The 20,216-nt window shown below is 40.2% G+C and overlaps 2 protein-coding genes across 2 annotated transcripts in view; both read left to right on the top strand.

Moving 5' to 3' along the window:
* The window catches only part of itga1 (integrin, alpha 1), a 35,264-nt gene extending 21,982 nt beyond the window's left edge, over positions 1 to 13,282 (top strand). The window contains exons 7-30 of the mRNA XM_026355558.1: positions 427 to 575; positions 755 to 905; positions 1,110 to 1,284; positions 1,496 to 1,569; positions 2,443 to 2,590; positions 3,882 to 4,027; positions 4,393 to 4,536; positions 4,658 to 4,909; positions 5,018 to 5,148; positions 6,049 to 6,224; positions 6,313 to 6,464; positions 7,350 to 7,457; positions 8,446 to 8,522; positions 8,804 to 8,933; positions 9,022 to 9,099; positions 9,228 to 9,304; positions 9,442 to 9,531; positions 9,835 to 9,937; positions 10,044 to 10,160; positions 10,244 to 10,330; positions 10,416 to 10,520; positions 10,662 to 10,757; positions 10,859 to 10,972; positions 11,299 to 13,282. Coding sequence (XP_026211343.1) covers positions 427 to 575; positions 755 to 905; positions 1,110 to 1,284; positions 1,496 to 1,569; positions 2,443 to 2,590; positions 3,882 to 4,027; positions 4,393 to 4,536; positions 4,658 to 4,909; positions 5,018 to 5,148; positions 6,049 to 6,224; positions 6,313 to 6,464; positions 7,350 to 7,457; positions 8,446 to 8,522; positions 8,804 to 8,933; positions 9,022 to 9,099; positions 9,228 to 9,304; positions 9,442 to 9,531; positions 9,835 to 9,937; positions 10,044 to 10,160; positions 10,244 to 10,330; positions 10,416 to 10,520; positions 10,662 to 10,757; positions 10,859 to 10,972; positions 11,299 to 11,355 — 2,937 coding nt within the window. The 3' untranslated portion in view covers positions 11,356 to 13,282. The remainder of the gene's footprint in view (positions 1 to 426; positions 576 to 754; positions 906 to 1,109; positions 1,285 to 1,495; positions 1,570 to 2,442; positions 2,591 to 3,881; positions 4,028 to 4,392; positions 4,537 to 4,657; positions 4,910 to 5,017; positions 5,149 to 6,048; positions 6,225 to 6,312; positions 6,465 to 7,349; positions 7,458 to 8,445; positions 8,523 to 8,803; positions 8,934 to 9,021; positions 9,100 to 9,227; positions 9,305 to 9,441; positions 9,532 to 9,834; positions 9,938 to 10,043; positions 10,161 to 10,243; positions 10,331 to 10,415; positions 10,521 to 10,661; positions 10,758 to 10,858; positions 10,973 to 11,298) is intronic.
* A 469-nt stretch (positions 13,283 to 13,751) lies between these two features.
* Positions 13,752 to 20,205, top strand: kcmf1 (potassium channel modulatory factor 1). Its single transcript, XM_026356676.1, has 7 exons — positions 13,752 to 13,942; positions 15,369 to 15,536; positions 15,729 to 15,868; positions 17,043 to 17,144; positions 17,242 to 17,425; positions 17,694 to 17,988; positions 18,581 to 20,205. Exons 1-7 carry the CDS (start codon positions 13,927 to 13,929, stop codon positions 18,843 to 18,845), a joined length of 1,170 nt encoding a protein of 389 aa, XP_026212461.1. The 5' UTR covers positions 13,752 to 13,926; the 3' UTR covers positions 18,846 to 20,205.
* The last annotated feature ends 11 nt before the right edge of the window (positions 20,206 to 20,216 follow it).

The raw sequence follows: 20,216 nt of genomic DNA, 5'->3' as shown, positions 1-20,216 counted from the left end.
CTGTGTAATGACATGCATACTTTGTGAACTGAATACTTTATAGGCTTTAAAGTAATTTTAGCCTCTGTCTTACTGAGTTGTACCTTGAGTTTATTTCTGTCTACTTGTCTTGAATCGTTCACAAATGGGTGGTTAGGTTTTTATTATGGTATACACCAATCTGGCTTGGAGCTGGTAGAGTTTTCCAGAGGGAAACACTGGAAAGTCTTCTCACTGTGGAGCCCAGTGGGTGTAAGTCACATCTTCCATGGCTGGTGAAGTCCTCTGGCTGCTGTATAAAGAACATTTTGTCATATCAACCCCACCAGACCCAACCACATCCTCTGCAGACTGTCTGGGAGAGACAGCAATGAGGAGAGGAACAAAAATACTTTCAATGTAGCATAACATTCACAGGACAAGTGGGTGTGTGTGTGTGTTTTCCAGGTGGGAATAGTGTCCTATGGAGAGACGGTAACACATCGTGTCAACCTGAGCCAGTTTGACAACACTCAAGATCTGCTGAAATTCGTTGATGACCTTCCTCAGCATACTGGCTTAAACACCATGACTTTCCTGGGTATTGATACTGCCAGGTACTCAACATTAGTCTGTCTTTTTCAACAGTGGGACACTTTTCCTTTAAGTCATTATGGTCTGGCAAAGTGTAATAAGCATTTGAATGGGGCAGTGTCATTTCATGACCACCAGCAATATAGTCAAAAGTCTAAATTAGTTTCCTTTTGAGTGACGTTTTCTCACTTCTACCCATCAGGAAAGAGGCCTTCATGCCAGAGCGTGGTGCGCGACCAGGGGTGAAGAAAGTCATGGTGATTGTGACTGATGGAGAGTCACATGACTTCTATAAGTTGGACAAGGTCATCGGCGACTGTGAAAATGATGGCATCGAGAGATTTGGCATTGCTGTGGGTACAAACTAACTTTTTGCTGTTTGCCAATAACATTAACATGTATTAACTGTGTTGTCTGATCTGCAGAGGATGTTCAGTTTGTGTGTTTTCCGTAACTGTGGACAATAAATCCAGAAAATCATTTGTTATTCATAAATATGGCAGCGACAGTGAGATAAACCATCATCATCAAGCCATCTTACCAACTGTTGTTTCCAGGTTTTGGGAGACTACAACCGTGGGAACAAAAGTGCAGAAGAAGTGCAAAAGTTTATCAAAGAGATCGAGTCCATCTCCAGCCAGCCGCTACGAGACCACTTCTTCAATGTGTCAGATGAGGTGGCGCTGTTGAGCATTGTTGACGCTCTTGGAAGCAGGATATTCGCCCTGGAAGGTGAAAACACCTCACCCACCTTGTTTGGGTGTCCGTACACTAGAAAGCTTTGAAGAAATACAATATCATTGTGTGAGATCATTCAAATTAGATAATAATAATTTGTTAATGTGTTATTAATGTGTTAATGTCACAGGGCCCAGTATCTGTTTCCCTCTGTTATGTAGGGTTTTATTTATATGCAGTGTAAATTAACTTTTTCTTTCCTCAGCTACAACTGGTAATTTCACTTCCTCCTTTGAGATGGAGATGTCCCAAACTGGATTTAGCGCACATAATTCTAAAGTAAGTCTAAAATCAATTATTTATGTTAGATGTTCAACTGTAAATTCACAGAACCAGACCAAATGACCTGCAGATCTGTAGATCCTTGCAAAGTTTACATGTTTGTAGGCATTTACTTTTAAAGGAACTGTTTATTTGTGCTTGCGTGCAAGTCGATGCATTGGCATGGATGTTTTCTTAACTAATGAACTCACCCAGACACTGTCAGAGAGTTATCTCTGGTCCATCTTCAGCCCTTAGGTGATTCACCTCAGCTAGTAGTAGTTTCCAGACGCAGACTGTCTCTGTCGTCTCTGCTCATGGTGCTGCACACTGGTGGTGTTTTGTCTGATTGCATGAGATTATGTGAGACAGATTAACAAAGAAAGGGATTGAGTGTACATGTAACACATGTACAGCGTTAGAGGGAGAGAGAGATTGAGTCAGAAAAAATTCTAAATCTACATGCTTGTTTTAGCCTACACGTCATTCTTGGATTCATTCAGTAGCGATTTCCTATGTGTATTTAAAGTCAAGGCTCTCTCCTTGTGCTTCGCTTCCTGCTCCTGACTCATGTTTATCACCTCTTCAGTCACTCTGTACACTGTCTTTGAGCCCCCTAACAAAACCAGACACAACCAAACTAAGTTCTCCCGCTGAGCGCTACACATATAAGGACTTGTTTTAACTGCCTTTAGTAGAAAAGACACATTTTGCTTTGACTAATGGCTAATGTCAGGCCCTGTGTGACCCTGCTGTTCCTGTTAGATAACTCAGCTTCCTACAGATAATAAATATTGATTGTCTCTTGGTATTTTCCGGTATAATTTTATTTTCACCCCTTATTTTGTAATAATAATAATAATAATTGTCTCTGTCTGTTGTCTTCTGCAGGAAGGTGTGTTACTGGGAGCAGTGGGAGCTTATGACTGGAATGGGACGGTGGTCATGCATAAGGATGGAAAGACAATCACTCCTGCGAAGAATGAATTTTACAACCCAAACACTGAGGCGGGATATGAACAGCTGGCTGGTTATCTTGGTGAGTTCACTATAATATCTTTAAGATATTTGACAAGTTGGACGATCTACATACTGCAATAAAACAACGTTATAAGGGTCCGCTTGTGCCTCCTGCTAGCAGCTCATTAAACAGAACCTTTTGCTGTATGATTGGATGTTCCTTGCCAAATTGCATCATGGGAATTGTAGTTACCTTTAAAACCACATTCTTATGTACACGGACTTCTGCTCAAAGAACCAGGTGTTTCTTAACATTGCTGTAAGCCTTTAATACTCATGATTCAAGCAGGAGATGTTCATACCATAGAAGTCCTCTCAGTGTGAGTTATGCAACGCTACTGTAGCTATGGAAAAAATGAATGGGACTTTTACTTCCAGAACCAGGAGCACCCAAAATAGCCTCCCACGTAACATCTCTATTGGAGTTTGTAAATCACACGATGACAGGCCCAGACTAAACTTGTCAGTGACTTGCAGTGTTCTCTGTACTCAACCAAGGATCCTTTGTGAGGGAACAACTTACTCTGCCCTGTAATATGAACAACTGTGACCAAATGACACATCTTGTAGTGCATCACGTCACGTCAATTTCAGGAGGCAAATTCTCATTGTTATATACAGTGTGTTAAATCATTTATAGAGAAGCACTTAATAAAGCAGTCGTTCAGTGGCTTTAAGTAAAATCATAAAAAAAACTTACATGAATGACTAAGCTCAGTATTTTTGTTCTACGCAGACAGACCTCTTAGCTAGATCTCTCAAATGATTAAGTGAAACTTTACAGCTGGAGAATAAATATGGTCTCTCTTGGGTGGAGGAGTAAGAAAGGTCATTTGTCTAACTTTGACAGCAGATGCCTCTTTCTCTGTGTCACATAAAACCACTGACTCCTCTCTGCTGCCTTTTATGGCTTGCAGCGCAACCACAGCATCTTAATATCAAGTTATTTAATCAACATGTCATTAGAAAGAGCACTGGTAGGTCCAGGCTTGCACACTGTAAACTCAGCTGTTGGCACATGCTCATACCTAATGGTCTGACTGCAGACTTTGCATACACGGCCTTTGTGTGCTTGTCTGTGAGCGTGCATGCATTGAGGTTTGTGTGTGTGTGTTCCTGGCAGCTTGTTTTATAGTTTCCTCCACACCTTGAGATGTAAACAGCTGGTTGGAGAAAGCAAGCCTTTAAAAATATCCCACTAAGAGAAGCCGAGTATGTTTTCCTCAAGACATCCTTAGATTCAAGATGATGCGTGTTTATGTTTGCATTGACGTAACGGCAGTTTGTGCTTGTGTGTGCATTTTCTGCAGGCTATGATGTCCAGTCAGCATCAACCCCTAATGGAGTTCTGTACATCACTGGCGCACCACGGTACAACCACACAGGCAGAGTTGTTATCTATAACCTGAATAAAAACAACACGGTTGTTGTCTCACAGATCCTGAAAGGAGAACAAGTGAGTTCAGCTGATGTTTGATTGCTTTGTGTATTAATGCAGAGAAGACATCTTTCATTGATTTTGCCTGAAAAGCTTAAGGATGATACTGAACTCTCAGTATTTCACACATTATAAATAAAATATGATTTATTTGTCTGGAGTTTAACACTAGCAGCTATGATGTGTGGACTAAATACTGTAGATATTTTCAAGTCTGTAATATGATGCAGGATAAATAGAATTAAAATAGAAGATAGAGAGATTTAAATATATACTGTAGAATGCATAAATATATGATTAAGGAGTCATTAGATGAGTCTGGAAACAGAGTTCAGTGATTAAAGGGTTGACACTGACATATAATCCCTGACTCATCTGTGCAGATTGGTTCCTACTTTGGCAGCGTCCTGCAGACTGTGGACGTGGATGGGGATTCCTACACGGATCTCCTTTTGGTTGGGGCTCCAATGTACATGGGCTCAGAAAAAAACGAGCAGGGACAAGTCTACGTTTATAACCTCAACAAGGTACAGAAGACAAATAAAGCAGGATGCATCAGATTTGTAAAGAAAGTCACACTGGGAACTTTAAGGCGATGCAGCTGCTGATTGTTTCTCACTGTGTCCTTTCTATTCTATTTGATTCTAGGACAACAAGTTTGAGCACAAGTTCACCTTAAAGCCTGTCAATCAGTCCTGCTGCACTGCCCGCTCAGACAGCTGCACTAATAAAAATGAACCGTGTGGTGCTCGGTTTGGCACGGCCATCGCAGCTGTGTCAGATCTCAACCTTGATGGATTTAACGACGTGGCCATCGGTGCACCTTTTGAGAACGACCACAGAGGAGCCGTCTACATCTATCACGGAGATCAGACGTCACTGAAAGAGAAGTTTGTACAGGTATACCAAGTTCAGACTTGAACACCACTTAGTGATCTGTTAATAAAAGATCTATAATAGTTCATTTAGATTAATGCGCTATTGTTGGATTTTGTGCTTTCTCCTTAGCGTATTCCTGCAGGTGGGGATGGTGAAAAGGTAAAATTCTTCGGTCAGTCCATACATGGAGTTATGGATCTAAACGGAGATGGGATCACTGATGTTACCATAGGAGGTCTGGGTGGGGCTTCACTATTCTGGTGAGACATAGCCTATCCTCAGATATAAATGTCCACTAGACATTCGACTTGAATTATCACCAGCAGCAGCTCATATTCCAAAGAAATCACCCTGTACGTCCGCTTAGCATTGTCTTATTTGGGTTTAGACAGCTGTGCATGTCCCACTGGGCTAGTAGGCTTGAGACCAACAATTTCCTAATGGGTTATCTGTTCAAACCCCCGGCTACATTCTTCACTGTTGGAGACCAGCCTACGTACTTCGACCCTCAAAGTTTTAAAACACCAGCCCACACCATGATTTAACTTCCCAGGCAGACCTTCTCCCAGAGTTTCTGCTGGCAAGGGCTCAACTAAGCTGTGCGAAAACTCCATGTCCCAAGTGACGTAGAGTTTAAATAGGACTCGGCAACAGGCGGCTGCTCTTCCTGAGCTGTTGGCTGCATTTTTTACGAAAGCTTAACAGTTGTATGGAGAGAGTTGAGGCCAGGCTTTGTGTTTAAGATGCATCTGTTTCTGGTTCTTGCATTTGAAAGACATACTGCATCAGAAAATAGAAATAGTCATTATGCAAAAAATGGTCCTGACAGACATTTATGACGTGATGCATGAATGTATAAATAACATGTTGTAGCAGTTTTAATACTTGGCACACAGTTTGGTAGTTCAGCCCAGTGGTGGAGTTTATTCCCAAAGATCAGAAATAAGTCTGACAGAGTGTGAGATGATTAACAGAACAGAGCAACTTGTTCTGCTACACAAATTTACACTGTATTTTCTTACCGCTTTACCTAAAATAGAGTTAAGTTCAAGTACACACAGTGAAACACTACAGTACCTTAAATTGTACTAATGTGCAGAACTACAGTAAATGTACCCACTATTTGTGTGTAAGTTGGCATGTTCATGTAATTTTCCCAGGTCCAGAGATGTTGCAGAGCTTCATGCCAACATGACCTTTAACCCCCCTAAAATAAACCTTCAGCACTCTCAGTACCAGTGTGAACACGGTGGACGCCAATCTGTGTGTGTGACAACCAAGGTGTGTTTTTTCTACAGTATCAAATCTGACAATAAGGACGCGAACTCTGCTGCAGGTGAGACATGCAACATTCTTTGTTAATGTTGATTCCTCCTCGACCTCAAAATGTTTTTTTCATCTCATGTCTGTACTGTGTCCTGCAGCTATACGCTTCAATCTGACTCTGGATGCTCTGCGTGCAAAAGCCAGAGCTTCATTTATTGACGAAGATGATAAAAATGATCGCAGGATTACCAGAAACTTCACCATCAAAGACACAGAAACCAAATGTATGCAAGAGACCTTCATGATGTCGGTAAGTACCCTAACCCTGAAAGAACCCAAAACCTAAATGAAATTTTATTTCTTTTGCACAATATTCAAAGCAATTTAACCTTACATTTCTGTGGTTATTTATGACATATATATTCTAGTCTTGTTAGACGTAAATGGGGTTTTGAGCTTGTGACAAAGTGACATTCCTGCTTTCTAAAAGTGGTTGAACCTGCACGTCACAGACCGTTCATCACTGCTAAAACCTTTGAACTTAACAGCTACCTACACAACCTACTGCAAATCTCAGTGGTCTCCAGCAACATTCAGAACCGCTTGCATGAAATTTCCCGTTCCGGCCGTTCGCTGCAGCAATGCGCGGGACAAAGAGGAACTAATCAGTGGAAACAGCTGTTGTTGGTGTGTGTGCTGAGCATGAATACCTGCTCTGTTCCAGCACTCCAGTTTGTGCAGAAGCTTCCCACATTGTCCAGGGCAGAGGTCTCTAAGGGGTGATTTGTACCAGACACAAAAGTGATCACTACTATCTCACCTCAATCCAAGCTGGAGCGGACCCAAACAAATCAGACAGGAACAAACAAAATGAATCCGTGTCCCACAGAGGCTTTAATAATCAGTTAGCTAATACAAGAACTCCAGTAAGTCCACACCACACTATAACAGCTCCAAACCAGTGAGGGGAACCGCAGATTAAAAAGAAGTGGTGTTATACTCAAAACTTCCATTGCCTGGTCCACGTTTTTGTGTTGCACAGGGCAACAGCTACAATCTGTAAGCAGCACGCACACTACTATGTAGAAGTCTAATCAGCCATGAGTGTAGGATCCTTCATTTGTCTTCTTTCTTCCCACATTTTTAATTTTCTTGCTCTTCTTGTTGTGCTCCACCTGTCTCTTCTCCCCAACAGGCCCGACTAGACTTCCGAGATGCTCTCCTGGTGTCTTTGGAGTTTGGACTAGCTGAAGACCAAGGCCCCGTCCTGGATGAAAGTCTTCCCAGATCCATCAATAAAACAGTAAGACAAACTTATGACAAATTTACAAGAATCCCCCTCAGTGCTTTGATTGTTAATTGCCAAATAACAGCAAGCAGAAGATTTAGAGTCACAGACAGGAAGGATTGAAACCTCATCTTTAACAACCTCCATCTGTCTGTCTTTATAATCCAAGACTGAGAAGTGGGGCGTTTTTGTCTGGCCCCTGTTGCTGTTACACTACATTAGCATCTGCAACAGCTGACTGCTGTCCTTCAGTTTTGCCTCAAGCCTGCGTTGGTGTTTCAACACCAACAACACAGTCTTCCCACACTCCCACGTGCATATTTGTCCTAACAAGAGGGTTTCCAGATAATGTTGCAATGAGGGAAGTGTCCAGATAAAAAGGGAAAATGTCACATGAGAATTCAGCTTTAACACATAACCGGTAAAGCCTGGGTGTGTGAAATTCACAGTAGCAAGAACAACACCTCCCTTCTCATCTAAACATGCGTACTGCAAGGAAGCTTTATGAGGACCTCTCCTGTTATTGTTATTGAAAGGAAGAGAAGTGACACACACCGAAAAGGGAAGTCATCAGACGGAAGCAGCTTTTTTTTTTTTTTTGTCTTTCTTTCTTTTTGACATTGTTCTGCGCTCAACTTTGGGTCTCTTGTCTTTTCTTGAGAGTTCAGGCACAGTTACTCTTAACAGTCCAGTGGGAGAGTACTGAAAATGGGAATAAACACAACTATGACCCTCAAACACTCAGGGGGAAAAGACAAAGGAAATTAAGGTCATTGAATGCACCCTTTTAGCCAAGGAAACAAACAAACACACAGAGATTCTGTAGCTGTTTCAGAGTGCTTGGTGATGTCTAATGTTATTGCTATTCCAGCGTTTATAATGTCCCCTTTTGATCTGTTTTAAGAACTAAAGAGATTGTCTTTAAACATATGCATCAGACATGTTTTACTCATTAAGGTTTCACATCTTTACTTTTTCGGAAATGTGCATCTCTATCTTGTAGATTCCTTTAGTGGACTGTGGAGGGGATGAAAAGTGCATTGCCGACCTCTCTCTGACAGTAATGTGTAGTGAAAATGGGTAAGTGGAATCCACGTGTGTTATCAATGTGTGTATTAAAGCAGTACTAGCATGCCTATATGTGCAATAAAACAGTATCTAGCTGCTGTTATTGTTCATTCTGTTCTATTTTATAGTTAGTTAGAACTATTTTTTCAGTTCTGCTGAAAAAGTTACAACTGGGTGGTGATAAACGGTAGACAGTCCTCACAAAGAGCGTTTTACCACCGTTTAATGCTTCCAGTGCATGACTGCACCCTTGTGGAGAGAAATCCACATCACAGCTGATCGTTTTCACGCAGGCTTATGGTCATCAAACCAAACACAAACAAGATTGATGTGACCATCACAGTGAGAAACAGCAGAGACAACGCATACAACACCAAAGTCACCCTCAACTTCACACCGAACATCAACTATGTTAAAGTAGAGGTGAGATTTCTCGTACTCATCTGCATCATATTAGTGTTTTTGTGCTGCGACGTGCGTGATGATGTACGTTTTGTTTTGCATTTTCTAGCCAGAGACGGGATGCACTCTAAATAACACTAAACTGGAGTGTGCTGTCGGATATCCCTTCCTGGGAAGCAATGCAGAGGTTTGTTTCAGCATACATTGATCTGTCTCTGTGCACAGTGCAGAATACACACTTCCTGTCCAACAAATACGTTCTTTTCTGTCTTTACTGCCAAGTAGTAAAAATGTTACGTGCTCTAACACCCACAGGAAACATTCAAAGTAAAATTCGAGGTTAATCCTAAACATATTCAGGAGGTAATTCAGATCAACGTGACAGCTACAAGGTGAGAGAGTAAAATATGTTTTATATAAAATTATTTCTCTTTGTTTTTATGATTAAAGACCAGAATTAAAGAGTTGTGTTGTTTCTGTTACTCTTTATGTATTGGTGAAGTACAAATCCGTTTTAAATTTCCCACAGTGACAGTGAAGAGCTGGATTCGACCCTTCATGACAACACAGTGCGAATCTCCATTCCTGTGAAGTATGAAGTTGGACTTCTATTCTCAGCGTGAGTAGCTGTGGAAGTCGGTTCAGCGGTTGGTTCACTCCTCGCTCGCCATAGATACATCTTACCTATCACACTGCATTTAAAAGTACATGCTGTGTTCTTCTCTAAATGTCACCAAAACCATTATAATTTATCCTCTGTGAAAATGAGTCTCTCTGAGTTGTTCACAGCTTCTTGTGTTAGTTGAAAACACAGTCAAAGAAAGTAAGAATAAAAGTTAGTGGGAATGGCTTCACTGATTGTGCCCTTGAATCTCATGATGTCTGAAAGCAATAAGGCTAATGTGATTGTTTCCTCGTGTAGGCGACCTGTGCACAAACACATTGTAGTGGAAGAGGGCGAATGGTATTCCAGTATATTCAATGACACCAAGGTGATCGAAGAGGAGATCAACGTTAATTACACGGTAGAGCTCACATCTGATGACTTGTTAATTTAAACATAGACCATACAGCTGCAAACAGCTGGTGTGTTTGCTAATGTTTTGCTAAATCTGTTTGACACCTGTCCAGGTGGAGAGGTTAAGTGATATGGTGACGTCACCTCTTCAACTAACAGTGACTTATCCTTCGGTGTCTCCTCGGAAGAACCACTTGCTGTATCTGACACATGTCAGCCCCAGTTCAGAGGTTTGTATAGCTGCACATTTAGACATTCAAGTGTTTCTAAACAGATAGACCCGCCTTTATATCTGCTGTCCCTTTCTTTGAAGGTGAAATGTTCCGTAAAGGATTTGAGCAACAACCCAGACAATTTGAAGCCCAATACAGTGAAGGAAACCCTCAGCAATTATCTACTGGTGAGTAATGAAGGTTTATTAGTGAAGACTATTCAAATATATTGAACTTTATCATACAGTAATACTTTATGCTCCTGTCTTACAGAGCTGTGAGACGCTTCCCTGTGCATCATTCACCTGCACCCTCTCTGAGGCTAAGATCAGTGAGGTCAATGTGACATTCAAAGTGTGGAAACCTACGTTTACGAAGGTAGGTCAAAGCGATTGTTGATTCTTGTCTCGTCCTTTGGTTTGTCAGAAACAGGAATGAGTTGTAGATTGAGTATAAAGATTGACAGCTGGCTCACTGATGGATTGAAGAGTAAATGTTTAAAGCTTTTTCATTTCACAGGGCGAGTTCTCCACTCTGAACATGTTGGTGAACGGTGTTCTGTCGATCAGCAACACAAAGCTGTTTGAACTGAACGACAGTGTCAAGAACAGAACTGTAAGTAACGTAATGAGGAGTTTTGGTATCGTCATTAAACGCGTGTGTGTATGTTTGCATGTATGTGTATATTTAGAAAATGAATGTGTTGTTCTACTCAGGTTACGATCCAGATTTCAAAGGAGTCCTTAGGAGGAATCCCTATATGGGTCATCATAATCAGCATCCTGATAGGACTGCTGATTTTAGCTCTGGTCATCTTCGCTCTATGGAAGGTAACATTTCCTGATTTAGTACATACTTTCCAGCAATTAATAAATTGAGTAGAGAGGTAAAATCATGACCAGCATTTGTCTGATTGAATGGATGCTGATCATGTGTTTGCAGGTATGTGAGCTAGTTGTGGTGGAAACTCTCCTGGCGTTCAGTTTGGCACTTTTTAAGGGACATAAATCTCATTTTATGTGTATTCTAGCATTTAACTGGTGTCATTTTCTCATATTACCACATAGTGTTACCACTTTTTACATAGTGAATATTCTAATCAACACAGAGACACGTCTGTTAGGTTGTGTTATAACCAGGTATTCTGCTCTTCCAGATGGGCTTCTTCAAGAGAAAATCCAGGGACTACACCAAAGAGGAAATAATGGACTGAGGTGTCCACAGAGCTGGCAGCTTGCAGCTCTGTGACTAACTGCTTCCAGAGCCATCGGGGCTGCACAAAGTGACAGGCACACACTTTTAAACACACAGACAGAGGAGATGCCATTAAGACCCACGGACACCTCAGTGCTACCACACGATGACTACCAGTTGAACACAATGACCAATCCCTGTCCTGCGCATCCAAAGTCAAATAATGTTTGCAAACAGGCTGCTTCTCAACCCGTGTGCTTTGATGCTTTGAGGGGCCTGTTTCCTAACTGGAGCTATTCAGATGATCAACGTCCAGCCACCTCAGCCTCGACGCAAAACAAGAAGGCCAACACACGTTTGCAAACATTATTTGTAGTTGCTCAGCTTCTCTCTGGCAGATATCAGCATCACATCACAGGAGGAGGAAGAGACATTGCTTACCAGGGGCCTTTGGCTAAATAGCAGACATCTGTATTACATGTAGCAGTTTTACCAAATGTTCATGGTTACAAAAGCTGTTTTCCAGCTTCGAAGGAAAAACGTACTCAGGTTTTTTGGCATGAAGATCCAAAGTCGACTAAGCCACTTCATATAGCTTCTGTCTTTACAGCAACAATATCCAAAGATTTATTTGCCTCTGACACAAGATGTGAACTTTGTGTTGTAGCAGTCTGTCTGAAAGCTTAACTTCTTGTGTTGAAGCGTATGTGCTTGAGTTAGTTTTGAAAAAAACACTGTAATTTTTAGCGTCTTATAGCATTTTGTTTCGGTTTAGCATTTTTGTTGAGGTTTATGATATGGCACATTGTACATCCTTCATTTCAAAGTGTTTTTAAAAAGACACTGACCTAAAACACCTGCGCAGCCTGTATGATTTTTTTTTCATATATTAACCAATTTAAAAAATAGATTAGCAACTCAGATGGTAAATGTTTATAATATGTTTCACCTTAGTGACTGAGAGATACAGAAAGATCAAATATCCAAACCTCTGATTGTACTGTAAATATAGGTTAGTGCTTAAAAATGTAAAGCTCAAAGTGTACATAATTGTGTTTGTTTTCATTTGTGTAATTTAAGAGATGCTATCCACAAAGACTTAACTTTTTTGTGTGTGATCAGTGGTCAGAAAAGATGGTTTTGCTCAGGTGCTACAAGTATTATGAATGATGACAACAACATCTGATATATAGGACAATTACCTGGCCTCTCTCTCACCATTTCAAAGCTGATGCAAATATGTAAATATTGTTATATTTTGATGAGAAAATAAAAGTACAATTATCCTGTACTAAAAATATAGATGAAGATGAGGATTTGTATCCATTACTTTTGTTTTTTTCTTTAATTCAGAGGCTTTATCATGAATAAGACACAATGACTTCAGTCATTTTAAATGCATTATAGCATGGTGGGTAATATTCCTCTGTTGTGGAAATATACATGTATATGTCACCATTCACCAGCTGTTTCCACTGTTGTTGTGTAGATGGATTGGAGACAACCTGCATCATGTGCACATAGTATTACAGGCTTACTGTCATCCCATGTGTTGTACACAGTACCTTAAAATTTTATCATTCAGTCTTGTTTTTGTTTTCAGACGTTGCACAGCTACACGTTTTTGTTAAACGAGATTAGATTATATATTAGGGTAGTTCTTTTTTTGTTGAGATTGTATGGCTACATTAGGCTTATGCACGAGGGTGGAGCTATGGGTCTCTCTTAGTCTACTTGAGGTGGTCTGGGAACTTTTTTTCTGATTTTATTCTGTATTAACATCTGAAAGAGAGTAAAACGCAAAGTGAGAGTTGTGAGCTCCACCGAGCCTTCTACACTGCTGTGAAGTCTTCACTGTATTGCACTGGTTTGTCAAACTGTATGTGTCCTCATCAGCACAGAAATGAACCAAATCTTATGTACAAAAAATAAAAACTTTTTACAAAGACGGTTTTAAACATTGGTTTCTTTGTTTTACTTTAGATAAGATATGACAAAACATGTACATGTAGCCTTTATTGAAATATTTTTGGATATTATGTAAAAATGTTGGATGACTTCAATTCTGTCAGTGCATTGCATATCACTACAACATACATGTGTTCACTATTTATTATTTATCTGTGAAGACACATTGAATTTATCTTGCACCAGTCTTCACATAAGGACATGTTGAGAAATACATAAACAAACTTAGATCTACAGACTACTACATGGGGGTGTAGACAGATTAGGGGACTTCTATACAAGAACATATAATAATTTATTAGATTATAATTTATTTTGCCATGCATGATCACATTTTTCCACCGCCGGCTCAGTGAACTCTCATACCTGTGAGTCAAGACTAAGGGTTTGAACTCCCTCGGCACATGTGCGCAGAGCGCCACCTGGTGTTCGCCCGAAACACTTACCGATAAATGACACTGGGAGGGGAAGCAGAACAAACTGTAAGCTGCTGGGGATCCATCTTGCTCGAAAAAAGAAGCCGAGGGTTAAGCGTTTTTCAGTTTAGTATATCAAACATTGCCTCGTTTCCCCGTTAAGCGCGCTGGGGAGCCCGCGGAGCGGCTGTGTCGCTGTTTGTAGGATGTCCCGACATGAGGGTGAGTTGATAAACAGCGCCTGCTGTAGCAGCTAGCCTCGCAGCTAGCTTCGCTAAGACCACAGTCAAGTGAGGAGGTTGCTGCGCTTTTCGCCGCTGGTTCAGGCTTGTTCCAACACATACGTGTTTGCTGTAGTACACATACCAGTTATATTTATCATATCTCCTAAGCGGAGACAAACGGTTCTAACTTAAGTCAAACTGTTCGCAGTGATACGGCAACATAGCGCAGCTTAGCAGTTAGCCGTTGCTAGGTACTGCGTTACCTTACGTTAGCAGGGCTAGCGAGCAAGCTAATGTATGCTAACATATGAGTCGTTGGTGTATGTGCGACTTAATGTTGCCTATATAGGCACTCTTAACCTCAATTGATGTACACTAATGCAATATGGTGTAGCTATCAGCGTCTGTTTACTGTATTTGTGCGAATTTAACAGTCAGTAGCTCATGTGTTAGCGCCATACTGTCCCGCTTGGTCACATAGCCTACTGCTGTTAGCTAATGCACTGTCATCAAGAAGACAGAAAGTCTGAGGCCTCTGACCAAGAACCAGTCACTAAGTTAGCTAACTGGCAGGCTACTAGCTAGCCAGGGTTAAGTTACGATATGAATAACTGTAAACGAGATGACAGTGTAAAGTTGGCTGTTTTAAGGCGTTAGCTGAAACAGTTCTCCTGTTTTATCACCTCAAAGTTACTATGCTGTCCATAATACAAACATCACATCAGTAAGGTTAGTTAATATCAGCAACACTAGGGATAATGCTCAATAACTTAATCAGTTGAAGCAGGACAGCTAATCTACTTGTTCTGTTGATTGTCCAAATGGGCTTATTTATTATTTGAGGTGAGGAAGCCTAATGATTTTCTAGGTAGTCATAAGCCGTTGTTTAAATGTCAAAGCCTGAGCACAGTACACAGTTCTCTCCCCCAAAGGTTGGATATTTATGGATAGTTCTTCACAGTAATCTTGTAGCAAAGAGTGGACAAACAGAGAGATCCAATAATATTTATATTTTTATGACTAATAAGCAGTAATAAGCTATTTGCATAATACGGCTGACATGTCCAGTGCTTTATCTGGCTTCACTTTACTTTCTCTTGAGCATTTTGACTCACGTAGATCTCAACAAATACACTAATATTATCTGAAAATGTATGCCTTTGCTATGAACAAGTAAAGAAAGCTGCAATGAAATCCGCTTTCTGAGGCTCAGATATATTCAAGTCCTGCTTTTGGGTTGCTTGTGGAATGCCAGAGTTCTTCATTGCTGTCACTTGTGGGTTGGTGCCACTCCAAAACACATGCTCGTGTAAGTGAGAGTGGCCTACAGAGAGATTGCTCTCTCACAGCTAGTCGCACAGACACACTTATAAGGAATTTGTAACGATATTGTGAGGTCAACATTCTTCTTTTCTCTTCTGCAGGTGTGAGCTGTGATGCGTGTTTAAAAGGGAACTTTAGAGGAAGGCGCTTCAAGTGTTTAATTTGCTACGACTACGACCTATGTGCATCGTGCTACGAGAGCGGAGCCACAACAACTAGACACACAACAGAGCACCCCATGCAGTGCATATTAACCAGGGTAGACTATGGTAAGGACCTGGCTGAAAGCCCAGAAAGAAGTTGTGTGGCATACAGATCATACTCAAATTCATCATACCTTCCTCATAGTGTTTGTGATTAGAAATCATTTAACATTACTGCAACCAGTAAGGTTATTTATTTTACTGAGAATAGTTTATTGGTGGTTGATCATTACAATATTGTTTACTGTCTACTTGCAGACTTATATTATGGAGGAGATACTTTTTCAGTAGAGCAACCCCAGTCATTCACGTGTCCTTACTGCGGCAAGATGGGCTTTACAGAGACGTCGCTACAGGAGCATGTCACCTCAGAGCATGCCGAGACTTCCACAGAGGTGGTGAGTATTCTGCATGCATTAGGGATCAGGGCGTATTTACAGATACAATTTTTATGTATTTGTCAACAACAATAATGAAGTTATTAGATAGAAGGGTGTTTTTTGTTGGTTTGATTTTTACTCTTTATCTGTGTAAATATGACTGCAGTTCAGAACTGCTGTTGCTGTTTTGCACTGTGCTGATCTCACAGTATTGTCAATGTGTAACACTACGGGGCTTTAGAGGTGAGGTTTGAATTATTCTACATTTTTAAAATGTAAGGCTGTAGACAAATATTATTTTTATTATTTAATAATCTGCTCATTGTTTTATTAGGTAATGTTTGGTTTGTTAAACTTCAGAAAAACTGAAACATGTTTATCAGTTGTCTTAAAGTAAAAGTAAAAAAAAAGTACATGTTTACACGTTGCAATGACCAAAAACTGAGAAAAGCTGTGAACTCTTTAAAAAGCAGTTATCAAAAGTTTCCAGTTTTTGATTGTCAGTTGATTCATTAGCTAATTGTTTCAGCTCTAAAAAAAAGCCAGTGCTAAGACTACAACCAACAATGTCTCAGTCTATCATTACTTTACAAAACTGAAAAGTGATTTTTCTAAAACAACTGAGCACTGTAGCTTTTAGCAAAAATGCTGAAATAAGAATAAATGGTGATTTGCTGGAAACTATTTTTAGCTGTGCATTATTAGACATTTGGCTTTTCAGGGAGTATTTACAGCAGCAGGACATTAATTGTGGGACTGGCTTAAAATAAAGCACAGTGTCTGTGTTCATTTTAATGAAGAAATATCACAATCACTCTAAACCACCATTAAATAACACCAACACAGAAGAGATAAGCAGTCATTCCTCTCTGAGATATTGTTCAGTCAGTCATCAGTCTTTCCTGTGCAGCCCTTGTCATTATTAAATTCAGTCATGCTACTACATTAAACACTTGACTATAAATTTATCCTAATTTGATTTTAAATAAACAGCACTCTATTTCAAACTTTTAGTGAGTGGATACAGTAGCTGCTGTAGATATGAAATAAATGAAAAATCAAACGTAGGATAAACTTGACTCTAAAAATAAACACAATATAATTTCATACTTCTAAATTCCTTCATTTTGGTGTTTGGAGCACAGACTTTCAAACAGTCCTCCAACAGAAACATCTCATTCTCTCTTTTCAGATCTGTCCAATTTGTGCTGCCTTGCCAGGAGGGGACCCCAACCATGTCACAGATGACTTCACAGCTCACCTCACACTCGAACACAGAGCACCAAGAGATTTAATATCCTTTCTTTGTCTGCACTCACTAGTGTCTGCTTAAAGATGTAGTTACGTATATTAATTTAAATTTGAATTGAACCTTAACAGTCATTGTTTATGATGAGTCCAGCAGTGTTCGACATGTACGTAGGATGTTCCACCCTGGGCGAGGACTGGGTGGTCCTAGAGCACGACGGACAAATATGCACTTTACTAGTGGCTCCACAGGGGGACTTTCATCCTCCTCATCACAGAGCTCCACTTATACTCCCAGTAACAGAGAAGCAATGGACCCAATCGCAGGTGAATCACTAATATGATAATATCCTCTATGGACAAGTGGTTAAGAAATATATCAGAACCAAACAAGATGAGTTGGTACAGTAAATGTATACAGTCAGAACCCAGGTGGTGTCTAAGCAGTTCTGTAACCACCATCTAAAGAGTCCTGTAATACTCATTCCCTACTATCCATTATGTTTTCCTACATAAGACAACACAGTGTTTTCTTTTGAAATCATGACTTATTTAGAAACAGCTGACAGTGAAGTCTTTTTTTTCCCTCCTGCAGAGTTGTTGTCTCAGCTGTCAGGTGTGCGGCGTGCAGCAGGGGGGCAAATAAACTCATCAGGGCCTTCAGCCTCCCAGCTCCAGCAGCTCCAGATGCAGCTGCAGTTGGAGCGGCAGCAGGCCCAAGCAGCGAGGCAGCAAGTGGACACAGGCCGACACGCGACACGACGCAGCAACAACCCGAGTAACACTGGCACTGCCATTCCTCCACCCAGCACAGCAACTGCCAACACTGCCGCTGTGGGTGAAAGCAATCCGTCGTCCTCATCCCACAACTCCCAGTTCCTATTAGCACGGTGAGTGTGGTTTTAATTCAGTATTTTATTTAATTTTTTTGTTAATTCAATAATAATGGATGAGTAATTCATTGATCCCTGCATTGTGACATCTTATAAACTCAAATCTTATTGAGACATTACAAGTTTCTAGTGACAAATTACTGTATAGTAATAAATCTAATCTCACAAATCACAAATCTGAATAAAAAAATAATTAAAAAAAAATCATTATCACACCAACATTAATGTGAAAGGCAGAGTTATCTTATAGAACAACTGGACACTGCACTTTCTTACAGCATTACTCAGAAGAAATAGACCATGCGTTTCTATTTTCTGCTGTTTTTAGTGCACTAGCTTGTATTTATGGTAACAAGGTGGTGTTGGCAGAATTGGTTCAAAATATAGTGCCCGTGATCGTTGTCTGAAGGAACATGTCGGCCATTGGCACAGGAAAAAAAAAACTCCATCAGGCTTTATACACAGGAGAAAAACTATGCACCAGACTTTTAAATATACAAAATACAATTAAGCAGTTAGGGTCTCTAGGTTACAGAGGTTAGGAAAAAAGGAAGGAACTCATGAAAACTTATGTTAATCATTTTTTCAGGTTGAATGAACCTAAGATGTCCGAAGCAGAGCGGCAGTTTCTAGAAGGAGAGCGTGCAGACCGCAGCCTGTTTGTGCAGGAGCTGTTATTGTCTACACTGATGCACGAAGAGAGTTCTTCCTCTGATGAGGACGAGCGCCGAGACTTCGCCGATTTTGGAGCCATGGGCTGCGTGGATATTATGCCTTTAGATGTGGCGTTGGAGAACCTCCAGCTTCGAGAGAGCAGCTCCACGGGAAAGGAGCCTCCACCACCTCCTCTTTGATGTCCGAGCATCAAGCAGACTGTGTCCTCTGTGCTGCAACTGTCAGTGATGGGCAGCAAACAGCAGCAGTTCTCCCCGGCCTCGCCCTCCTTTCTCCTTCCTCTGTTTTCTGAGTTTGTTTTTGGTGATTGTAATTTCAGGCCTGTCACCATTTTTGTTACATTGTAAACAAAAATAAATGAGAGCAAGATGGGATAAATGTGCAAAGAGCAACTGAGTGAGCGAGCGAGCTAGAGAAGAAAGATCTATACATATATAAAATATATATGAAGTTGATAATCAATCCACATTTTCTTTTCTTTATCAGGTAAATGTTACAGGCAGCTGTGGCAGACCTTTGCTTCCTGTAACATGTAAATGGCTCTCCGTATAAATACTCCACACTCAAAAGTCAAAAGGGTATTGGCTCCTCTGATGAAGCTGCTGTGTGTTTATGACTATTAATAAATAAAAACTGCTTGGATGGGTTACCATAACTACTGCATGCAGTTATTTACAGCGTGCATGACTTTTAATGACATTGTCATTAAAACTTTTCTTTTTTTTAATTATTCCAAAGCCTTCAACAGTTTTTAAATTGTTATTTTAAAATAGTTAAGTACTAAAAATTAGGTCATTGACAAAACTGACATGCAGAAATCAAATTATATTTTGTTAGGGTTTGTTTGATAATATATCATAAAGAGAAAATAATTGGATTCTGTAGTAGCTTCTGCAGAGATACTGCAACGTCTCAGCTCCTGCAGATTCCCCCCCCTTTTTTTTTTTTTTCCTGTGACGATGGTCTGAAAATATCAGTGGCTGCATTAACAGCAGCAAAACTGCAACTACAAGCATCATATGGAAACTAGGAACAGAAGAAAATCGAGCTTGCCTAGATGTTAATGTTTAGTTATAAGCTGTTTAGGCACAGTTTACATTATAATTTATAGATAAGTACGACACCCAGCTCTATCCATTGCTCGTTCACATGATTTTCTTACATCCACTCTGCTAATGTGCAGATCCAGTGTCAGACCACTTGCTTTTTAGATAGCTTGTATGAAATTCTTTTTCTTGGTAACAGGAGCTTGAGACTTTCCACTCTGCAGTTGTTTTTTTTATTTGTTTGTTTTTTAATTAAGAGGAGATATTTTTTTCTGCAAAGGTTAGCACTTTCTATTTATTCATGTTTATTTTCTGATTTGTTTGAGCCTTGATTTAAATCATGCCACCTTCATGCCTATACTTTTACCCACTATGTAAATTACATGAGATGTATTATGAATTTGTGCATTAACTTTCATAATGGTTCTAAGATATGGGCAGACCTTTTTTAAAATGTAAATTTAGAAGACAATAAATATAGACTGCGCACAGCTTTTGATGAAA

This window comes from Anabas testudineus, chromosome 12, assembly GCF_900324465.2.
Source record: "Anabas testudineus chromosome 12, fAnaTes1.2, whole genome shotgun sequence".
Taxonomy (NCBI): Eukaryota; Metazoa; Chordata; class Actinopteri; order Anabantiformes; family Anabantidae; genus Anabas; species Anabas testudineus.
Note: the sequence above shows the minus strand (reverse complement) of the source record. Positions and strands in the feature narration are given on the sequence as shown.

Bases quoted from the DNA above. Each gene is read 5' to 3' on its own strand.
- kcmf1 (XM_026356676.1), top strand. The intron at 15,869-17,042 runs GTGAGTATTCTG...CTCTCTTTTCAG, and splicing joins CCGAGACTTCCACAGAGGTG to ATCTGTCCAATTTGTGCTGC. The intron at 17,145-17,241 runs ATATCCTTTCTT...GTCATTGTTTAT, and splicing joins ACAGAGCACCAAGAGATTTA to GATGAGTCCAGCAGTGTTCG.